General features: G+C 40.1%; 1 protein-coding gene across 1 annotated transcript in view; it reads right to left on the minus strand.

Moving 5' to 3' along the window:
- The window catches only part of lrriq1 (leucine-rich repeats and IQ motif containing 1), a 179,901-nt gene that overhangs the window by 86,896 nt on the left and 69,869 nt on the right, over positions 1-23,136 (minus strand). The window contains exons 14-15 of the mRNA XM_063059516.1: positions 21,234-21,307; positions 18,767-18,860 (exon numbers count right to left, since the gene is read on the minus strand). Of these exons, the coding sequence (XP_062915586.1) occupies positions 18,767-18,860; positions 21,234-21,307 (168 nt within the window). The remainder of the gene's footprint in view (positions 1-18,766; positions 18,861-21,233; positions 21,308-23,136) is intronic.

Below are 23,136 nucleotides of genomic sequence, written 5' to 3' on the forward strand. Positions count from 1 at the left end.
ACTATTTTATAACATTATTAGTGAAAATATAAAAATCTTTAAATATTATATAATTTACTTCAGGGTTTAAAAATATAATCAAGCAAAATATAACCTTTCAAAGAAGTTGCTCCCTTGAGAAAAGTAGAAAAAATATGATCTTAAGCCAGAAACCAATGCATCTTAGATCACCAGTGAGATTAAAAGTGAGAGAAGGAACATAACTTGTCACACTCCTCTGTGAATGCTAAATTATGTGTTGCTGGGGAATAAGGCAGAGCATACTCTTGTTTCTGCCATAATATGTCATCTTTCTGTTTCATATTAAAAGTTCAGGAAGAATTATCTGAAAGAAAAATAGGGCAACATGGAATATTATAGTGAATTTAAACATCAATGTAAACGACCTGTCAACATGTTCATCAATACACTTTATGAGAAAACAGCTCAAATTTCTCACAAAGTTTAAAATGGTGTATTTGATTGATACTGTGAATAGAACATACTTTTGCTGTTCTTGAGAGAGAATAGTCGTTCATCTATAGAAATTAAATCTCCTTTTTCAGTCCACTGTTCCATTCTTCTCCTTTACTTCTGATAAATATCTTGAAACCCTCATTTAAATAAACTGTTTTTTTTATTTATAGTGCAGGGTAATTTTAACAGCTTATTTTATTGTATTTGATACAAGTACTTACAATAAAAAAATGTAAGGAGGAGATCCCAAATTTCCAAACAGATGATCATTGATGTTGAGACAACTTTAGATTTATAACAAAATTAAATGAGACATTCTGAAATTTCATAGATTCCATCACACCATCTGGTGCAAGGTAATAGAGCCATTGACATTAGAGAAGAAATAGCTATTGGAGGAAGATCAACTGTAAGGATTATTTATTGAAAAGCATTAAATTAAGTTGGTGTACGTGTTTTTAATTGTGTTCAGTTATTCAATTCCACTTTTTGTATTATTGTTTATTTTATTTAATCATAAAGTGGTATGATAATGCTTAATAGTTTTGCATGGTTTCTGAATGTCAGTGAATGTTTACCAGTTGGTATACATGTATGCAGGCTTTAATTACCTTTTAAGATAACTCTGGAGAAAAGCCTATCAGTATCATTCAGAAAGCTCCTGGGCAACACCCATCATTTGCTAAGAGACCAGCACCAGGTAAGATGATTCTTTAAGGGTATGTAGACAACAAGTTCAGTGGAAACAGCAAGTGCTTCAATCAGTAGAAGATTGGAATAACTATGGGACGTTCCTCTTTAAACAGGTCCTGTAGATATAGGCATTCTGCCACAGGATGGTAATCTAACACCTTTGTTAGAGGTAGTTTAGAGCTAGTGTCAGTCCACTATAGATTTTACTTCATACTTTCAGAATTATGTGGGAGTTTAAAACATTATGCCATGTAAAAAAATTGTAGCTTTATTTACAATGCTGTGCTTCCACTGGAATTCTTTAGAAAATACATTTGCTGTCATCAGCCCTGTTTGCTTCAGCTCGGGTGTTGCTTTGAAGTTTAATGACACTGTCAGATCCATTCCAACTCTCCATAAATTTTCTTCAATTGCCTCTGCTTCCTCCAGCTCTGGTCAAGGGACCAATAAATTCTATGTCGGCCAGGCTTCCTCTAGCCCCAGATTGGCTGTGTTCACTTATGTTAATGACAGCAGTAGCTGTTGTCACTCAAGTCACTCTCCTGATCTCAAGCTTCATGGCAGCATCAGTATAATTCACCACTACCAACTTCTAAAACTAAAACCTGCTGGCCAGTTCTCTCTAGCTTTGAATTAAATTTCCAAAGCACTGTAAACTCTGCATAGGTTCTCACGATAAAAAATGTTTGCCCATTCCTGTTCTTCCAGAACCCCACTGACTTCACTTCCATTATCTGCCACATAGCATACAGTAATAAAAATAAATAAAATAATATTTTTATTTGGCTGTAATTGCCACAACACTTCCTACCATTGGTTATATTTTTGATGGCCCTTCCAGATTCAGTTCATCTGTTCTGGAAATAAAGTACAATTGTAATTTTCACTTCATTTGTCTGCCATTATTGTATCCAACAGGCATACTTCAATAATCTCAGTTTGTCAGCAAGTTTAATTGGATTTATTGCCTAAACTTCCTTTGCATCTTTTAAACACTTCAGTTGATGAATACATTTTAAATTACCATGCTTTCCCTTCATTCAGTTAGGGTCTTTTCTCTTAGACAGACTGAACTACTGAAAATATCATAATTGGATCAGCACTGGTACTTACCCACCCCATAAAATGGGTAGAAGGCTCCAACATCTGCAAAGCTGGGTAAGTACCAATTGATCAAAGATGCCAGTCAATCAAGAGTTGCTTCAGGCTTGCCCCTACTTAGGGCCTCTGCTCTCTCGGTCCTGCCCCTGCCCGGGTTTGACTACATCCCAGGGCAGCATTGTAGCATAGCAGTTTGTTCAGCACTTTACAGCACCGGATGTAAGGTCCAGGTTGGATTCCACAATGTCTACAAAGTGCTTGTACATTCTCCCCGTCACCAGGCGTGTTTCCTCCCACATTCCCACATTAGGGTTAATAAGCTGTGAGCATATCATGTTGGCGCCAAATGTGTGATGACCCTCATGGGCTGCTCCCAGCACAATCCTCGCTGGTTGGATTTAACGCAAGTGACACATTTCACGGTACGCTTTGATGTACATATGACAAATAAAGCTCATCTTTATGATCATCTTCTCAGTACTACCAATTCACCAGCCCTGCTCCTCTCTGCATGAAGTCTTCGTGGATGCGATGCCACTTCTTCTGAAATGCAGGTTACTTTTTTGCAAAATGCCTGGTAACAAAACAGTTAATATAATGTTGTACTTCCAGAGTATCAAAATCAATGGGGGATGCTAAAACAGTAAACTCTAGGCGTTCCCAATCTTTTTATGGCATGGATCCCTACCATTACCCGAGGGATCAGTGGACCCCAGGTTGGGAACCCCTGGTATATTCACACCTGCAAACAACCTCCACCTATCCAAATCATCTCAGCTAAAAGACAAACCTGGCTGAGGTTGGCTGAGGTAGTACTATGCTTTGAAGTTCTACATCTTCAAAAAAAATTGACTTTATCTGGAGCAGATCACACCAGCTAGTGTTACCAGGTGAAGTCACAAACAATGTGAAATTTGATGGGACACTTCTTGTTAGAATTCATTTCCCAGCTTTAGCCATGCACATAAGGATGTCACTATTCATGGAACTCACATTTCTGCAAATTGAATGAAACTGTGCTGAACGTTCCATTCCATGAACATTACTTCATTGTCTCATTTGAACTTGGCAACCTTTAGTTGGTTCCTTTGCTTGCTATTTAAAGGCACATTCGGCTGACACTGATGGGATAACCTTGAGCTGAGTACAGATGACTTAGACACCCCCAAACATTGAAAGGGTGCTTGTACGTACTTAGATATTAGACTATTAAGATATTTGTATTGTAGGCACCAGATAAATTACTCCAAAGATACCATTCCTATGCTGGAGGCACAATTATGGGCGTGACTCATCACTCCTGATGGGTCACGGATCTTGGTACAAGACTTAAAGATATGTCCATTAACATAGAAACATAGAAAAACTACAGCGCAATACAGGCCCTGCGGCCCACAAAGCTGTGCTGAACATGTCCTTACCTTAGAAATTACCTAGGGTTACCCATAGCCCTCTATTTTTCTGAGCTCCATGTACCTGTCCAGGAGTCACTTAAAAAACCCTATTGTATCTGACTCCACCACCGTTGCCGGCAGCCCGTTCCACGCACTCACTACTCTGTGTGAAAAGCTAACCCCTGACATCTCCTCTGTACCTACTTCAAAGTACCTTAAAACTGTGCCCTCTCGTGCTAGCCATTTCAGCCCTGGGGAAAAAGCCTCTGACAATCCACACGATCAGTGCCTCTCATCATCTTATACACATCTATCAGGTCACCTCTCATCCTCCGTCACTCCGAGGAAAAAAAGGCCGAGTTCACTCATAAGGTATGCTCCCCAATCCAGGCAATATCCATGTAAATCTCCTCTGCGCCCTTTCTACGGTTTCCACATCCTTCCTATAGTGAGGCAACCAGAACTGAGCACAGTACTCCAAGTGGGGTCTGAACAGTGTCGTATATAGTTGCAACATTACCTCTCAGCTCCTAAACTCAGTCCCACGATTGATGAAGGCCAATGTACCGCATGCTTTCTTAACCACAAAGTCAACCTGCGCAGCTGCTTTGAGTGTCCAATGGACTTGGACCCCAAGATCCCTCTGATCCTCCACACTGCCAACAGTCTTACCATTAATACTGTATTTTGCCATCATATTTGACCTACCGAAGTGAACCACTTCACACTTATCTGGGTTGAACTCCATCTGCCACTTCTCAGCCCAGTTTTGCATCCTATTATTGTCCCGCTGTAACCTCTGACAGCCTTCCACAATATCCACAACACCCCCAACCTTTGTGTCATCGGCATATTTACTAACCCAGCCCTCCTCTTCCTCATCCAGGTCATTTATAAAACTCACGAAGAGCAGGGGTCCCAGAACAGATCCCTGAGGCACATCACTGGTGACTGGCCTCTATGCAGAATATGACCCATCTACAACCACTCTTTGCCTTCTGTGGGCAAGCCAGTTCTGGATCCACAAAGCAATGTCACCTTGGATTCCATGCCTCCTTACTTTCTCAATAAGCCTTGCAGGGGGCACCTTATCAAATGCCTTGCTGAAATCCATATACACTACATCTACTGCTCGACCCTCATCAACGTGTTTAGTTACATCCTCAAAAAATTTAATCAGGCTCATAAGGCACGACTTTCCTTTCACAAAGCCAGGCTGACTATTCCTGAACATATTATGCCTCTCCAAATGTTCATAAATCCTTCCTTTCAGGATCTTCTCTATCAACTTACCAACTACTGAACTAAGACTCACTGGTCTATAATTTCTTGTGCTATCTCTACTCCCTTTCTTGAATAAGGGAACAACATCCACAACCCTCCAATCCCCCGGAACCTTTTCCAGCCCCACTGATGATGCAAAGATCATCGCCAGAGGCTCAACAATCTCATCCCTCGCCTCCCACAGTAGCCTAGGGCACATCTCGTCCAGTTCCAGTGACTTATCCAACTTAATGCTTTCAAAAAGCTCCAGCACATCCTCTTTCTTAATATCTACACGCCCAGGCTTTTCAGTCCACTGTAAGTCATCCCTACAATCACCAAGATCATTTTCTGTAGTGAATACTGAAGAAAAGTACTCATTAAGTACCTCTGCTATCTCCTTCGGTTCCATACACACTTTTCCACTGTCACACTTGATTGGTCCTATTCTCTCACATCTTATCCTCTTGCTCTTCGCATACTTGTAGAATGCCTTGGGGTTTTTTCTTAATCCTGTCTGCCAAGGCTTTCTCATCGCCCTTTCTGGCTCTCCTAATTTCTTTCTTAAGCTCCTTCCTGCGAGCCTTATAATCTTCTCTCTCATTGCCTCATTTTTTGAACCTTTCATAAGCTCCTCTTTTCTTCTTGACTAGATTTATAACAGCCTTTATACACCACAGTTCCTGTACCCTATCATCCTTTCCCTGTCTCATTGGAACTACCTATGCAGAACCCCACACAAATACCTCCTGAATACTTGCCACATTTTTTCCGTACAGTTCCTTGAGAACATTTGTTCCCAATTTATGCTTCCAAGTTCCTGCCTGATAGCATCATATTTCCCGTTACTCCAATTAAACGCTTTCCTAACTTGTCTGTTCCTATCCCTCTCCAAAGATATGGGAAAGGAGATAGAGATCACAATTCTGTCTCCAAAATGCTCTCCCACTGAGAGATCTGACACCTGACCAGGATCATTTCCCAATACCAGATCAAGTACAGCCTCTCCTCTTGTAGGTTCTTAACGAAGAACTTATTCCTGCAAACTTCAGAGAGATCACATCCTAACTGAAGTACTGTGATGAATAATATATTGGAAGGTTCAGGTTTTCCACGGTCATCACTGAAATAAGTAATATTCTGTGAGGAGATCTTTAATCACAAGCCTGCACTTAGAAGTTTTTGCGTGTATTTGTTGACATGCCAAATCTCTTCAATCTCCTAATGAAGTATTGTCACTGTCTTACCTTCTTTATAACTGCATCGATATGTTGGGACCAGGTTAGATCCTCCAGAAATCTTGACAACCAGGAACTTGAAACTGCTCACTCTCTCCACTTCTGATCCCATTATGAGTATTGGTAGGTGTTCCTTCATCTTACCCTTCCTGAAGTCCACAATCAGCTCTTTAGTCTTAACTGACGTTGAGTGTCAGGTTGTTGCTGCGGCACCATTCCACTAGTTGGCAGATTTCATTCCTGCACATCCTCTCATCACCACCTGAGATTCTACCAACAATGGTTGTATCATCAGCAAATTTTTAGATGGTATTTAAGCTACGCTTAGCCACACAGTCATGTGTATATAGAGAGTAGAGCAGTGGGCTAAGCACACACCCCGAGGTGTGCCAGTGTTGATCGTCAGCGAGGAAGATATGTTATCACCAATCTGCACAGATTGTGTTCTTCCGGTCACGAAGTTGAGGATCCAATTGCAGAAGGAGGTATAGAGGCCCAGGCTCTGTAACTTCTCAATCAGGATTGTGGGAATGATGGTATTAAATGCTGAGCTATAGTCGATGAACAGCATCCTGATGTAGATGTTTGTGTTGTCCTGGTGGTCTAAAGCCATCTGCCATTGACCTATTGTGGCAATAGGCAAATTGCAATGGGTCCAGGTCCTCGCTGAAGCTTGTCATGATGGACCTCTCAAAGCATTTCATCACTATTGATGTGAGCACTACTGGGTGATACTCATTAAGGCAGTCTATGTTATTCTTCTTTGACACAGGTATAATTGTTGCCTTTTTGAAGCAAGTGGGAATTGCCACTCGTGGCAGTGAGAGGTTGAAAATGTCCTTGAATACTCCCACTAGCTGGTTGGCACAGGTTTACAGAGTCTTACCAGGTACTTCATCAGGACCCTCCACCTTGCGAGGGTTCACTCTCTTTAAAGATAGCCTAACATCGGCCTCTGAGACAGAGATCATAGTGTCATCAGGTGCAGCAGGGATCTTCACAGCTATAGTTGTACTCTCCCTTTCAAAGCACACATAGAAGGCATTGAGTTCATCTGGTAGTGAAGCATCACTGCCATTCAGGCTATTGCGTTTCGCTTTGTAGGAAGTAATGTCTTGCAGACCCTGCCAGAATTGCCAAGCATCCGATGTCACCCCCAACCGCGTTCCAAATTTTCTCTTCACCCTTGAAATAGTCCTCCGCAAATCATCCCTGGTTTTCTGGTGCAGGCCTGGGTTGCCAGACTTGAATGCCACAGATCTAGCCTTTAGCAGACGACATACCTCCTGGTTCACCCATGGCTTCTAGTTTGGGAATGTACAGTAAGTCTTTGTAGACACACACTCATTCACACAGGTTTTAATAAAGTCGGTAACAACTGCAGTGTACTCATCCAGGTTCAAAGATGAATCCATGAATACAGTCCAGTCTACCAATTCAAAGCAGCCCTGTAGGTGCTCCTGTGCTTCCCCTGTCCAAACCTTCTTGGTTCCCACTGCTGGTGCTGCAGTCTTCAGTCTCTGCCTATACTCAGGGAGTAGAAGTACAGCCAGGTGATCCGACTTCCCAAAGTGAGGGCATGGAATAGCACAGTAGGCATACTTGATGGTGGTGTACCAATGGACCAGCGTGTTGTTTCCTCTGCTACTTCAAGTGATCTGTTGATGGTAGTTACTTAGTGATTTTTTCAGACTGGCCTGGTGAAAATCTCCCAAAACGATGCTGAAGATGTTAGGGTGCACTGTTTTGTGTATGTTGATCCCATTGCTCAGATCATCTAAAGCCTGATTGACAATAGCCTGAGGTGGAATGTAAACTGCTACCAAAATGACCCCAAAGAACTCCTCTGGTAGTTAAAAAGGACAGCACTTAACTGTTAGATATTCCAGGCCAGGTGAGCAGAATTAGGACAGCACCAACATATTTGTGCACCAAGAAGAGCTGATCATAAGGCATACTCCTCCACCTCTGCTTTTGAGAGACTCTATAGACTTATCCCAACAGCGTATTAGTAAACCCATCGATCTGAATCACTGCATCTGGTATGGAAGGGGTTAACCAGGAGCCCATGAAACAAAGGACACACACAGTCCTAGTGTCCCTCTGATTCAGCACCCTAGCTCTGTGATCATCGATCTTATTCACCAGAGACTGCACGTTTGCCAGCAAGATAGTCGGCGTAGGGAGTTTAAAACCCTGTTTCTTTAAACGCACTTGTAGCTCCGCTCTACACCCATGCTGCCTCTGAGGTATCCTACAGAGCAACTAATTAAAAGTACTGTGAATCCTCAACAAAAAAAAATCAGAAATGCATCCTTTTTATCATAGCTGCGAATATTTGTTTTATAGTTAAATAAAGTCTATAAAAGGATAATTAAACTGGGATAATGTTTATAATTTTGGACTTATACATTAATGATACTTGATGGGAATCTAAAATAATTCTTGCATAAAATGCAGTTGTTTGTTAACCTGATCACCTTGGCTCTGTTCTAAACAGGAATACTAATTAGTTTATGAATCTGAATATCAGAGCTACTTGGTTCTTATACAGATATTCCAAATCAGAAGGAGGGATGCATTCTACTTTTTGAAACAAGAAGCTATAAAATAGTCAGTATTAATTTATTTGAGAGCTCTTTTATTCTGGCTACTCTGTGTCAGAAATAATCTGTTGGTTCCACTGTTGCCAGTACATTCAAGCCAACTGCATTTAATGAATTTTGATAATGAACTCCCAATAACACTCTACAGAAGATCCTGAATGATTGCAATTCCCTTGTATATGAAACTTTCATCTCCAGCCAGCTTAATATTTCCCAAAAAGATAATGACTAACCAGCACAAACTTGCTATTATCACATGCATTTTGTCTTACATTCAAAAAATATTCAAAGTACAAGCTGTTTACTTTAATATAACTTCACGTTTTTCTTCCCACAATGAACAAACAAACATCATGTTTCATTACCTCATTATAGATTTAAATCAGCCAAAATTCATTCCACATGCATCAATTGCTTAATCAGTAGTATAGTTAGAACCTTGTCTCAATGAATCAGCAATGAGAGCTGTATTTTTTATCCTTGACAGGGAATAAGATGACAACAAAGCCCTAATTATTGCCTAAATTGCTGAATTGAGGGGCAACGCAAGTTTCATTTGAAAGGGGTGGCTGACATCAACTGACTTTTTTGCCTCTGCTTAATTTTATTTGTTTCTCTGTATACTTTATTTATTAGCATTTTAATATGTTTTAAATACATTTGTTATCTTTTACTTAAATCAATTTCAACTGTTCTTTAATGTCTTTGAATATCAGAGGCACTTAATAACTATGAAAGAGGGTCTGAACAGCACGTGCATGTGCAGTGCCTGAGGATGTGGTATCTGGAGGTCTGATCACAAATCTTGGTGTGATCTCCTTGTGAAACTAAATTCATGTGTTCACTGGGACATTGGACAAGCATCAGGAGTCAGGAATCTGAAGGCTGTAGTTCAGATCATGTATGCTCCAGCTAAATGCTTCAGTGTTTTTTTGCTTTGTGTACACAGATGCATAACAGAATAGACTCACATCACATTTTATTTGGAAGATAGTCTACTAAATCACACAAGTAGGAATAATAGCCTTTTTCATTGTTATATACAATATATCTAGAAGCTATCTTGCTCACAGTGCAGCACGGTGCATAGCAGTTATTGCAACACTTGTAAGATCGGGGTTCAATTCTCACCACTGTCAGTAAAGAGTTCGGACATTCTTGCCATGACTGTGTGGGTTTCCTCCCACATTCCAAAGGTATACAAGTTAGAGTTAGTACGCTGTAGACATACTACACTAGCGCTAGAAGTGTGGCAATACTTGTAGGCTGACCCAGCACATCCCTGACACAAACAACATATTTCACTGGATGCTTCGGTGTACATGTGACAAATAATAGTCATAGTCACAGTCATACTTTATTGATCCCGAGGGAAATTGGTTTTCGTTACAGTTGCAGCAACCAAGAATAGAGTATAAATATAGCAATATAGAACAATAAATAATTAAATAGTAATATGTAAATTAAGCCAGGAAATAAGTCCAGGACCAGCCTATTAGCTCATGGTGTCTGACCCTCCAAGGCAGGAGTGTAAAGTTTGATGGCCACAGGTAGGAATGACTTCCTATGACGCTCAGTGTTGCATCTCGGTGGAATGAGTCTCTGGCTGAATGTACTCCTGTGCCCATCCAGTACATTATGTAGTGGATGGGAGACATTGTCCAAGATGGCATGCAACTTGGACAGCATCCTCTTTTCAGACACCACCGTCAGAGAGTCCAGTTAAATCCCCACAACATCACTGGCCTTACGAATGACTTTATTGATTCTGTTGGTGTCTGCTAAAGCTAATCATTTGGAGATTTCATTAAGCTACCCTACAATAATAAATAATGCTATGATGTTTTTAGGAGCTAAGCAATCCAAAATCTATTTTAACGAGAGCGTATCACTTCATTTTTGGTCATGATCTAGATTACAAAATGTGAACTTTTGCAATTATCCTGGGTGAAATAAATGATTATTCTTGTCACATAATTCATGTTTCTGTTTGTAAATAGGAGCTCAACACTAATACAGCAGCTTCTATTTGACTAAGAACACATTGAGTCACATTCTTGTTTTATATCACTATGTAATGACATTCCAAACCATGGGGATGGGAGTGTCTATAAACTTACTGATTCACAATACTGTCATTACTTTTGTTGCGCAGATCTCAACAAGGCAAATAAAAAAGGACCTTGAAGTCAGACAGCCCCAGATACCCAGAAATCACCCATAAGCTGTATGAAAAGATACTTGGTAAGATTCCATTTATTTAGGTAAGTTGTTTAGTGAAATCTAATACTGATTAATGTAAAGTATTATGTTTTGTTTGTTTAGAAATAAGTTATGTACTGTACATGGAGTATTTTGCCATAGATAAGTAAACCAAAAAGTTTGTATCTTTCAAGGAAAACTTGAATGCATTTGAGGCAGAGGCAGGTGTGGAGCTTGGGGAAAAGAAGCAGACAATAAGATTATCTACAGATTGCTCCAGGAAAGTGTTAATGTGTTTAGGTTGATGGTGAATATTGGTAGCTTGGGTTGAAGCATTTGATGTTGTGGTGTTCGCTGTGTTTGACAATTAGCTTGCAGACATTTAATCACCAGTCGAGGTGACATCCTCGGTGCATACTTGTTGGTGATTCTCTCTGGGAGTGCTCACTATTTATATAGACCCCCACCCCCCCACCTGTTTGCTTGCCTCAGTCCCGATTGGCTACCCCTTCAGTTGACCTATATAAAATAAATGCAAGCATTCCCAAAGAGAAACACCAACACTGGAACATCAAAGAGATAATGTGTATATGATTGGTTGTATTGCATCAACTGCAAAATTATTCATAGCATGATCCATAAGAATGCAAAATCTATTCAAACCCATATATAACCAACCCCTTTGATAAACTTCAGTGACATTTTGCAGGCAGCTCACTAAGTTACCACTCTACAAGATATACTTCTGCTGAACTGTGATTGCTGTAGACTGTAGCCTGTAATTTTCCTTTAAGGGGCGTACTTTTGAACTATCTGAATATACTGGTGATTTTAAGATTTCCTGGAAAAATCAGTGAACTAGACTCTTGAGAATGCAGGTATGGCCGGGGCAGCCATCACTGGGGCGGATGCTTCCTGACAGAGGAAGATGAAACTGTGCTCCGCTCCATTACTCTGCAACAATTATAGCGCCGATAGAGGTTACAATCAGCGAGGCTGAGAGCGGAAGATGAACAGGTGTTCAGTGCCATCAGCCTGCGTTTGACTGGTCTCCCTCTTTTCTCACTACTACCATTAGGCGAAGGTGGAGGAGTCTGAGACCCAAGCCGCCAGGTTCAGGACTAGTTGTGGCCATTGGGATCCTGGAGTCCACAGCTAGCTAGCTGTGGACTCTGCAGTTCATGTTCTATGTGCTATTTTGTTTACTCTTTTTTAGTATTTTCGCTATTTATCCTCTTTTGCACATTGGATGCAGCGGTCTTTGTTGTGTGTGGTTTTTGTGGATTCTATTGTGTTTCTTTGTTTGTCTGCAAGTAGATGAATATCAAATTTGTATATGGTATATATACTTAGATAATAAATTTGAACTTTGAAACTTGTTTTAATGTGCATTAATAATTATTCTTGTTCATCCAGAACATATTAACAACTTGCAAGGAACAAAAGGCATGAGACAAGAAATGACAGTGGGGTTAAATTTCTCCCATGTCTAAAAGCCATATTAAACTCATGATGCTTAAGCAGAATATCCTTGTTAGTTGTGCGCATAGCTCTTGCAGCAATAGTCTGCTGTGCACAAAACACAAGAGACATAGACACACCTAGAGGATTTTCCTTGACTTGGGCAGCAAAGGAGTATAGGAGAAATCTGTACTTCATGTCTGGGACCGTTGGTGACATTGGAGGAAGTGGAGTCTGGTGCCAAGATCAGAGGCACGATCAGGATGGTGTCTGTTAATGATATTGACATAAATTGTTGGACCAGTGAAGCCAAACAACATCGAAGATAAGCAATGTTTGTGGACAAGGGAGGACATAAGAGCAAGTAAATTTATAAAGGACATACACAACAGAAGATTAAGGTGTAGGATAAAATAAATGGTTTGTTGTCCTCAGGTAAAAAGAAACCCTCAATTCCTCAATAGAAGTGGGTGCAGTTACTGTTACAGGAGAGAAGGTGCTCAAAAAGCTGAAAGACCTAAAGGTACATTAGTCACCTGGATCAGAGGAACTGCACATTAGGGTTCTGAAAGAGGTAGTGCTAGAGATTGTGGTGGCATTAGAAATGATCTTTCAAAATTCATTGGACTCTGGTATGGTGCCAGAGGATGGGAAATTGCAAATCTCACTCCACTCTTTAAGAAAGGAGGAAGGCAGCAGAAAGAAAATTGTAGACCAGTTAGCCTGACCTCAGTGGTTGGGAAGATGTTAGAGTCAATTGTTAAGGATGAGGTAATGAAGTACTTGGTGATACAGGACAAGATAGTACAAAGTCATCATGGTTTTCTTCAGGGAAAATCCTGCCTGACGAATCTGCTGGAATTCTTTGAGGACAATGCAAGTAGGATAGATAAAGGGGATGCAGTGGATGTTGTATATTTGGACTTTTAGAAGGCCTTTGACAAGGTGCCACACATGAGGCTGCTTACCAAATTAAGAGCCCATGGTATTACAGGAAACTTGCATGGTAAGAACATTGGCCTGATTGGTAGGAGGCAGTGAGTGGGAATAAAAGGATCCTTTTCTGGTTGGCTGCCGCTGAGTAGTGGTGTTCTGCAGGGGTCGCTGTTGGGACCACTCATTTTTATGCTGTATATAAATGACTTAGATGATGAAATGGCTTTGTTGCCAAATTTGCAGATGATACTAAGATTGGCGGAGGGGCAGGTAGTGTTGAGGAAACAGGTAGGATGCAGAAGGACTTAGATTAGGAGAATGGGCAAGAAAGTGGCAAATGAAATACAATGTTGGAAAATGCAAGGTCATGCATTTTGGTAGTAGAAACAAATGTGCGGACCATTTTCTAAACTGGGAGAAAATCCAGGAATCTGAGATGCAGAGGGACTTGGGAGTCCTTGTGCAGAACACCTTGAAGGTTAACTTGCAGGTTGAGTCCGTGGTGAGGGAAGCAAATGCCACATTAGCATTCATTTCAAGAGGTCTAGAATACAAAAGCAAGGATGTGATGCTGAGGCTTTATAAGGTACTGGTGAGGCCTCACTTTGAGTATTGTGAACAGTTTTGGGCCCCTCATCTTAGAAAAGTTGCGCTGGCATTGGAGAGGGTCCAGAGGAGGTTCACAAGGATGATTCCAGAAGTGAAAGGGTTATCATACAACAAACGTTTGATCGCTCTGGGTCTGTACTCACTGGAATTCAGAAGGATGAGGGGGGAATCTCATTGAAACCTATCGAACGTTGAAAGGCCTGGACAGAGTAGATGTGGAAAGGAAGTCTAGGACAAGAGGGCACAGCCTCAGGATAGAGGGGCGCCCTTTCAAAACAGAGATGTGGAGAAATTTCTTTAGCTAAAGGGTGGTGAATTTGTGGAATTTGTTGCCACATGCAGCTGTGGGGGCCAGGACTTTGGGTGTATTTAAGGAAGAGATTAATAGGTTCTTGATTGGACATGGCATCAAAGGTTATGGGGAGAAGGCCGGGAACTGGAGTTGAGGAGGAGATAGAGAAAAAAAAAACGATCAGCTATAATTATATAGCAGAGCTGACTCAATGGGCCAGATGGCCTAATTCTGCATGTCTTATGGTCTTATATTTGTGCCCTTTAGTTAGGACTTCCCCAACCCAGGGGAAAAGACCATGACTGTCCATATCCTTATCCCCCCGCCCCAGGATTTTATAAATTTTCATGAGATCATTCCACATTTTTTTGCATTCCAGCGAATAAAGAACCAGCATGGCCAATTTTCCCTATAACTCAGGTCCTCTAGTGCAGGCAGCATTCTCATACATCTCTTCCACCTCCTCTACAGCTTGACAGTGTCTTTCCTGTAACAGGTGATCAACAGGTGGTGTTAGGTGTTAGGGCCACTCTTGCATACTCCTCACACTCCCATTCAGTAAGTGGCGGTAATGCACATTTTTAGATGGTCTGCCAACCACCAATAAAAAGCAGTAGGAGAAGAATCTGCAGTTTTTCTTGTAGTTAGAAGATTGGTGAGGCTACACTTGGAGTATTGTGTACTCATTGTACACTCAATACTTGTAAAATTCCTGCAATACCCGCTGAAGCATTAGCATACTATAATCACCCTATTAACAACCAAAAAAGAACAACCACCATTATCAAAATAAACTGATAAACTGAGGTATTTTCCAAGGTGGCTCTCTTAAGTCCACTATAGTTCTGTTTGGCTTTAAACCAACTCCACAATTTGCTGAATCAGATGAAGATTGAGTGTCAAATCAGAAACAACAAAATGAGCTACACTTTCACACATCTTCTATACATGAATGAGTTGAAATTATATGCTTTAGATTTCGTGATGAAGGAGCAATTAATTCAAACAGTAGAACTATTTTCAAAAGATACAAACATGAACTTTGGACTGCGTAAATGCAGAACATTAAGCAGTAAGAAAGGTGCAACAGATCTATAGAATACAAAACAGAACAACAGGATAAAATAAACTGATAGATGCATATGAAACATAAAAGCAGCTGAGATATTAACAAACAAAGAAAACAGATCACAGCTCCATAAAGGAAAAACTTGACAGAATTTACTTCAAGGCTTAAGAACATCCGCCAAACAGAGTTCAACAGTAAAAATATAACAAAGGCAATAAACACTTCTGTTATACCTATATTAACATATTCCTTTAGCATAATATCTTGGTCTGAAACTGATCTGGAAAAGTTACAAAGAAAAATAAGAACTGAAATGACAAATTTCAGAAAACATTACGTACACTTGAATGTGCTTAGATTAATAACCAAGGACAGAATGTGGTAAGAGGAATAACAGACATTATAAAATCTACACAACAGTCAAATAAAACTTCTGGAGATATATTTTCATCAATGAAAACTGGATTCAGCACTCCATGCAACTCTGCAATTCTAATAAGAAGTATACACCACTGAACTTAAATGAGGGCACAACCCAGAAAAATGAAGAAATTATCACTAGTAAAAAAAAAAGTTGAGCAATGGAAGAGCATGACCCTCCATGGAAGACATCCCTACAATCTGAACAGATGAGATGTCAACAAGGAAGCATTAAATGCTTAGAATTGGAAATCTCTTCCCAGAAACAGAAGGATTCTTTGTGGTAATACAGGACCAGGTAATTAACACAAAAAAGAAATCGAAAATACGAAAAGACCAACAAATTCAAGATGATAAACACAGAAAATGCCAAGGAAAACCAGAAACAATCCAACACATTACAGGATCCTGTAGCAGTTTAACACAATCTGTGTTAAGTGACAAACATTATTCACTAAAATCTTGCTTTAAAATATAGACTCATAAAATAAATCATATCTTACTATAAATACAAGCCTGATCCACTTTTAGAACGAGAATACCACAAACTATATTATGACTGATGTGTAGTTACAGATAGGACCAATCAATAATAACTATCTGGATATAATAATACAGGATAAACAAGCAAGAACAACTTACTTAAGTAGATGCAGCCATTCAAAACACATAACTTACAGAATCAATAAGTGAAAACACTACAAATATGCTGAATTAAAAGAGGAAACTGAAAGAATTTGGAACATGAATAGGGTATACACTGTCCCTGACAGAAATAGCTACAACTGGTATCATTCCAAAGTCACTACACAAATAGCATTAAACAATTCGAGCTACACAGTAATATAAAGGTAAATCATCAGAAAGCCACAATACTAAACACCACTAGATTAGCCTGAAAGTTCCTAGCAATTGAGAAATGAGTGTGCTTGGCTATGCCCACACCCCGGGTTTTATCAGCTTGAGTTGAGTAAAAATAAATTGCAATGATAATGTTATTAATAATAATAACTAAATAAATATAAACACACAACGTTACTGACTTAAATTGTACTAAACAACCCAACAGGTTTCAAGGATTTAAATACTTGTTTATGCTTCTTTTGTGCTTCTTGTTCATACCCCACCAAACTATCCAAAGTAACAATATTGCTACCCAGGGTCTGTTTTCTCTCCCACTCATATGCCCTACATACAATAACACATGTGAGACTGTTAGCTTCACCAATTACTTGTATAATTGCAACATAACATGCATACTGCTCCCACTTATCTACAAACGTTTATAAGTTGAAATCCATTTGCCATTCCTCAGCCTATCTCTCTGATTGAGCAAGATCTCTTTGCAATTCATGGTTAACTGCTTCACTGTCAATAAGACCCCCCCCCCCCGTTGAGTATCATCAGCAAACTTGCTAATTGTTCCATGTTCATTCACATCCAAATCATTTACACTGATCCCTGCAGTACTAAGAGTTTAGACAGTGCAATTAATACAGGTTCTACATCTGCTAGAAAAACATATTATTTATTTTAGATTAGATTAGATTCAACTTTATTGTCATTGTGCCGAGTACAAACACAAAGCCAATGAAATGCAATTAGCATCTGACCAGAAGTGCAAAAGAATAGTATTATTTACAAAATAACTGCGAATAAAAAGTAAGTGCTACAGCACACAAATATAAAAGTACTGAGATAGTACAATACGGATGCAATACTACTTAGCGCTGTGATGTGAGGCTCAGAAGAGTCACAGCCTCAGGGAAGAAGCTCTTCCTGTGTCTGCTGGTGCGGGAGCGGAGGCTCCTGTAGCGCATACCGGATGGGAGGAGAGTAAAAAGTCCATGGTTAGGGTGAGATGCATCCTTGATAATGCTTTTTGCCCTGCCCAGGCAGCGTTTATGCTAAATGTTCTCAATGGTGGGCAACTGGGTGCCGATAATCTGCTGGGCAGTTTTCACCACCCGCTGGAGTGCTTTGCGGTCCAATACCGGACAGTTGCCATACCACACTGAGATGCAGTTGGTGAGTATGCTCTCAATGGTACAGCGGTAAAAGTCCGTCAGTATCCTGGGACAGAGATGAGCTTTCTTGATGCTCCGCAGAAAATAAAGGAGCTACTGCGTCTTTTTGATCAGGACAGAGCAGTTCAGGGACCAGGTGAGATCCTTGCAAATGTGGACACCAAGGAATTTGAAGTCTGATACATGCTCCACTACAGCTCCATTGATGTAGATGGGGACATGAGTGTGGCTGCTAGCATGCCTGAAGTCCACAATGATCTCCTTGGTCTTCTGGGTGTTAAGGGTCAGGCTGTTGTCAGCACACCATGCAGCCAGGTGCTGGACCTCGTCCCTGTAGGCTGTCTCGTCACCTCCTCAGATCTGGCCAAGCACCGTGGTGTCGTTTGCAAACTTGATTATGGAGTTAGAACCATATACAGGAACGCAGTCATAGGTGAAAAGGGAGAACAGAAGAGGGCTCAGCACACAGCCTTGAAGCACGCCGGTGTTCAGGGTGAGAGTGGAGGAGAAGAAGTTGTCTAACTTAACAGATTGGGGTCTGTTAGTCAGAAAGTCCAAGGTCCAATTGCAGAGCAATACCAAGCTGGCAAAGTTTGGCGATCAGCTGGAGGGGATCACAGTATTGAATGCCGAACTACAGTCAATGAACAGCATTCTAACCTAAGAGTTGGGGCTCTCCAGGTGGATCAGGGCAGAATGAAGTACCATGGAGATGGCATCCTCTGTAGACCTGTTGGTACGATAGGCAAATTGATGGGGGTCCAGGGTAGTGGGCAGACAGATTTCAGATGTGATAGAACCAGTCTCTCAAAGCACCTTGCAAAGATGGGGGAGAGTGCAACTGGGCGGAAGTCATTCAGGCCTGCGGCAGTGGAATGCATCGGCACTGGCACGATTATTTTATACTTTGACTGAGCTACTGTAATATACTGCATTCAATTCAGCATCGTACAACCCTGCATGTTGGATAGCAGTAATTGAAAAATAGATTTGGCTCACCTCCAGCCTGACTCTTGTTGAAATGGATTCTCATCTAGTGTCAACTCCTGGAGACTATGACATCCATTAAGACATAAAAGTAAGCTATTAAGATCTATGATAAAGGAAATATATTCAAATTGAGTAAAACAGATAACATAAGTAATTTGATTAATATACATATTCAAAAATTCAAAGACATTGAAATAAAAAATGTCAGGGTCAGCTTTTCTTTTTAAAGAAAACAATGCATATTATACACTTTACCATGTTAAACAGGTTGTTACCTTTATGACACCATAAATAAGTTTACATTAAAGCATTTTTACATGCAATCAAAGTGAAAAGAGGAAATTGATATTTCACTCCCACAATCACAAACATAAAGTCCTGAGTCTAACTTAGAAGCCGGACAGCAAGTCTCCAGGTCTTCAGATTCAAAATTTCACAGATACTAGAAGTCAAATAATATGGTACTGAAGGAGCAGGAAATTTATGGTTGTCGCAAAAAATTCTAGTAACCATCTCATTAACATCGTATTAACTTCAGTAAGTAGAAAGGACAGTTTACAGTTCAGGAGTAGACATTTCTTTGCATATTTTCTCTTTAATGGATACTGGTGGTATATTTGCTGAATGCATATGATTTCCAGAGATTGTATTTTTCTTTGTCTCAAATTAGATTATGGTCATGCTGACGGTGACTGGAGGTTCTGGAGGGAACCACCCCAATCTTCATTTGCTCTCAGGAGACATAAGACTGCAGATGCTAGAAGCTGGAGCAGTATACAAGGAACTCAGTGGGTCTATGGAAGGAAATGGGCTGTCAACATTTTTGGTCAAAACCCTTAACCTGGGCTGATGATGGGTCTTGTCTAAAGCACTGACTCTCATAGGTCCTGCCAGACCCACTGAGTTCCTCCAGCATCATGTATGTTGCCAGCTGCTCCCAGATGTATTCTGGAATTAAGTAAGCCGACAGTAAAGTAGGAAGATTCTCATGACAGATACTGGTATGCCTGTCACTCTGCTCTATTGTTGAATTCCAAGTGGGATGCAATGGTGACATCTAATTGTGCTAGAGTTCTGCAGCATCTAGAGAATCCACCTCTCTACTCCTACACTAGCCTAAAATTACATTTCAGTATGCCAAACACTGTGAGAGATCATCACCATCATTATATGCCATGTCGTGTCATGATCTTTGACCATGATTGTTACTGGGCAATTTTTTCTTCAGAAGTGGTTTGCCATTGTCTTCTTCTGGGCAGTGTCTTTACAAGAACAGTGACGCCAGCCATTGTCCATATGCTTCAGAGATTGTCTGCCTGGCGTCAGTGGACGCATAACCAGGACTTGTGATATGCACCAATGGCCCATACGACCATCCACCACCTGCTCCATGGCTTCACGTGGCCCTCATTGGGGGGGGGGAGGGGCGAAGCAGGTGCTACACCTTGCTCAAGGGTGACCTGCAGGCTAGTAGAGGTAAGGAAAACCTTACACTTCCTTTGGTACAGACATATCTATACCCTGCCACCCAATGCAAGGAGATAGGCTAGCAAAATAGCAGACAATTAGTAGACAACATTGAATATTGTGCAGTGCGAAGCAATAAAATTTGACAGGAAGAATGAAAATGGCAATACTGATCAAATGATACTGTACTAAAAGGTGTCAATGAGTAGGATAATCTAGGTATAAATGGAAATAAATCATGCATTAGGAGGAGGGGGAATAAGAAGGAAGGTGGACACTGAGGAAGGCAGCAAGAAGGAATTTAAGAGCATGTGGGTAATTATGCATGCACAGGTGTGTTTGTGCTCCCACTATTTGGCTTGATTATACTGTGATCCTCTAAATCTTCTGTTCCTGCTTCCTTAACAACAGATTTCAGCATTTTCCTAATGACAGATTTTAGCAATTTCCTAATGACAGATTTTAGATAAAGTGACCAATAGTTTCTTGCTGCCTCTTTCTATTCTCATGTAGAAGCATTACATCTGAAACGTTTAAACTTACTGGGGCATATTTCAGAATGGGTGTCAGTCTGAAAACTTTAACTGTTTATTCCTCTCCATAGATGCTGCCTGACCTGCTGAATTCTTCTAGCATTTTATGTGTGTGTTGCTCAATATTTCCAGCATTTGCAGAATCTCTGGTGTTTACAAACATATACATGTATTTTATACAGCCTAGATGGTGGACAACTAATTTCCAATTTTAAAGGAACTTTGGTTTCAATTCTAACTTTGAGTGACTTTTGATCTTCAAAGATCTCAAAGTTATGTTTGCTTAGGGTAACAGCTGTGAGTTCACAATGATAGTGTTTCACATTGACTAATGTCACACTTAAATGATTTTCATAGGCAGCTGCAAATAAAGCCTGTTATCTCGGTCACAAGAGACAAGTGCTCTAACAATAAATTGTTTGAGCAGATGATTAAGTAATAATGAAAGAAAGATAAATAATAGGATGTTAACTTACCTGACAAACGATTGTTGCTTATGTTGAGTCTTTGTAACATCATAAAGTCAGACATGTCTGTAAGTTGCATCAGACTGAAAATAGGACATTGGTACATCAGTATATTAGTACTTTTTACACATGAAAACAGCTCAATTGCCTTTGAAATCCAAGTACTCCCCTTTATGATGAAAAGCTGTTTAACTTGAATCAAACTTGTATGCCAACGTTCTCATTTTTGGCAATAAATGCACTTGAATGATCATTGCTGTAATTAGACATAAGGACAAACCTATCATATATCTGTTGAGAGTCATATATTATGAATTGAAATGAAATTTGTAGTTATTTTGAGAGAAAAATATATATACTTTTTTGAGTTTGCCTTTATAATGTACAGAAATTAAAACAGCAAAACTTGTTTTGACGAAAATATCAGCAGCTTTTCAGGTTAAAAACATTTTAAGACTAAAACTACTCCGCATTGAACAAGAGCATTCATTCATTTGCTGATATTTGACTAGAGAATTGCTAGTGACAATAGGACTCATTAGGGATGGGTTTCCTTTATTATTAGTAAAGCTAGTTACTACCTCGTCAAAACACTTAAAAAAAATCACGAATTTACAATTACTTCAGGCACTCTACTTCATATAATAACCATCTAATAAGGTTATTATCCACAAAGACTTGAATGAATAGAGTGAACAATAATACTGAATTGTACCATGAGCAAGAAGGATATCACCCTTTGTAAAATCAAGTTATCAATTTAGAGCCATTCATGCCAAGTTATAAATGGTTGCCATCAACTTTAAAGCAGTATTGAACAGCTGCAACATTAAGGTGTAGCTGGTATGGAAGCACCAACGTCTCTGAATGGAAAATCCTACAAAAGGTAGTGGGTTCGATCCAGTACATCATGGGTAAGGCCCTCCCAACCACTGAGCACTCGACATGAAACGCTGCTGTAGGAAAGTAGCATCCACCATCAGAGATCCCCTACACCCAGGCGTGCTTCTTCTCACTGCTGCCATCAGGTAGAAGGTACATGAGCCTCAGGACATGCATCACCAGGTTCAATAGTGATTACCACACAACCATCAGGCTCTTGAACAAAAAGAGATAACTACACTCACTAGCCCATCAATTGAGATAGTCCCATAACCAGTGATCTCACTTTAAGGATTCTTTTATCTTGTTATCTCACATTCTCATTATTTATTGGTATTTGCATTTGCACAATTTGTTATTTTCTGCACTCTGGTCAATCTTTCACTGATCCTGCTATAGTTACTATCCTACAGATTTGCTGAATATGCCTGTGGGAAAATGAATCTGAGGATTGTATATAGTGACATATGTGTAGCTCGATAATAAATTTACTTTTGAACTTTTTGATGTATACATGGTAAAATTGAAATCAATGGAAATCAGTGTGTTAAATTCTTATTGGCTAAAGATAGGCATTGTATAACTGAATATAGATATAGTTTTTTGGAAACTCATATCTCAACTCCACAACATGAATACAGAAGTTCCTCAGGACAGTGCTTGATCATTGACCTGCCTATTATTATGCCAGAACTGAGAATACTCTGTGATGACAGCTTATCATCCTATTCCATTTGTGACTCCTAAAGTGGCAGGATAGTTCATACCTTAATGCACCAGCGCTCCTATTTGCCTGCCAAACTGGAGCTCAAGAAGTACTCAAGAAGCAGGGTAACAAACACTTGACTGGCAGCCTAACTCTCTCACCTCCATTAGTACACAGACATGAAATTTTTAAGCTCTCTACGATGAGTCACTTAGGATTATTAAACAGCACTTTGGTTCTGTCTTCACTAAGGAGGACATAAATAATCTTCCGGAAATAGTAGGGGACAGAGGGTCCAGTGAGATGGAGGAACTGAGGGAAATA

The sequence above is a fragment of the Mobula hypostoma genome, chromosome 9, assembly GCF_963921235.1.
Source record: "Mobula hypostoma chromosome 9, sMobHyp1.1, whole genome shotgun sequence".
Classification (NCBI taxonomy): domain Eukaryota; kingdom Metazoa; phylum Chordata; class Chondrichthyes; order Myliobatiformes; family Myliobatidae; genus Mobula; species Mobula hypostoma.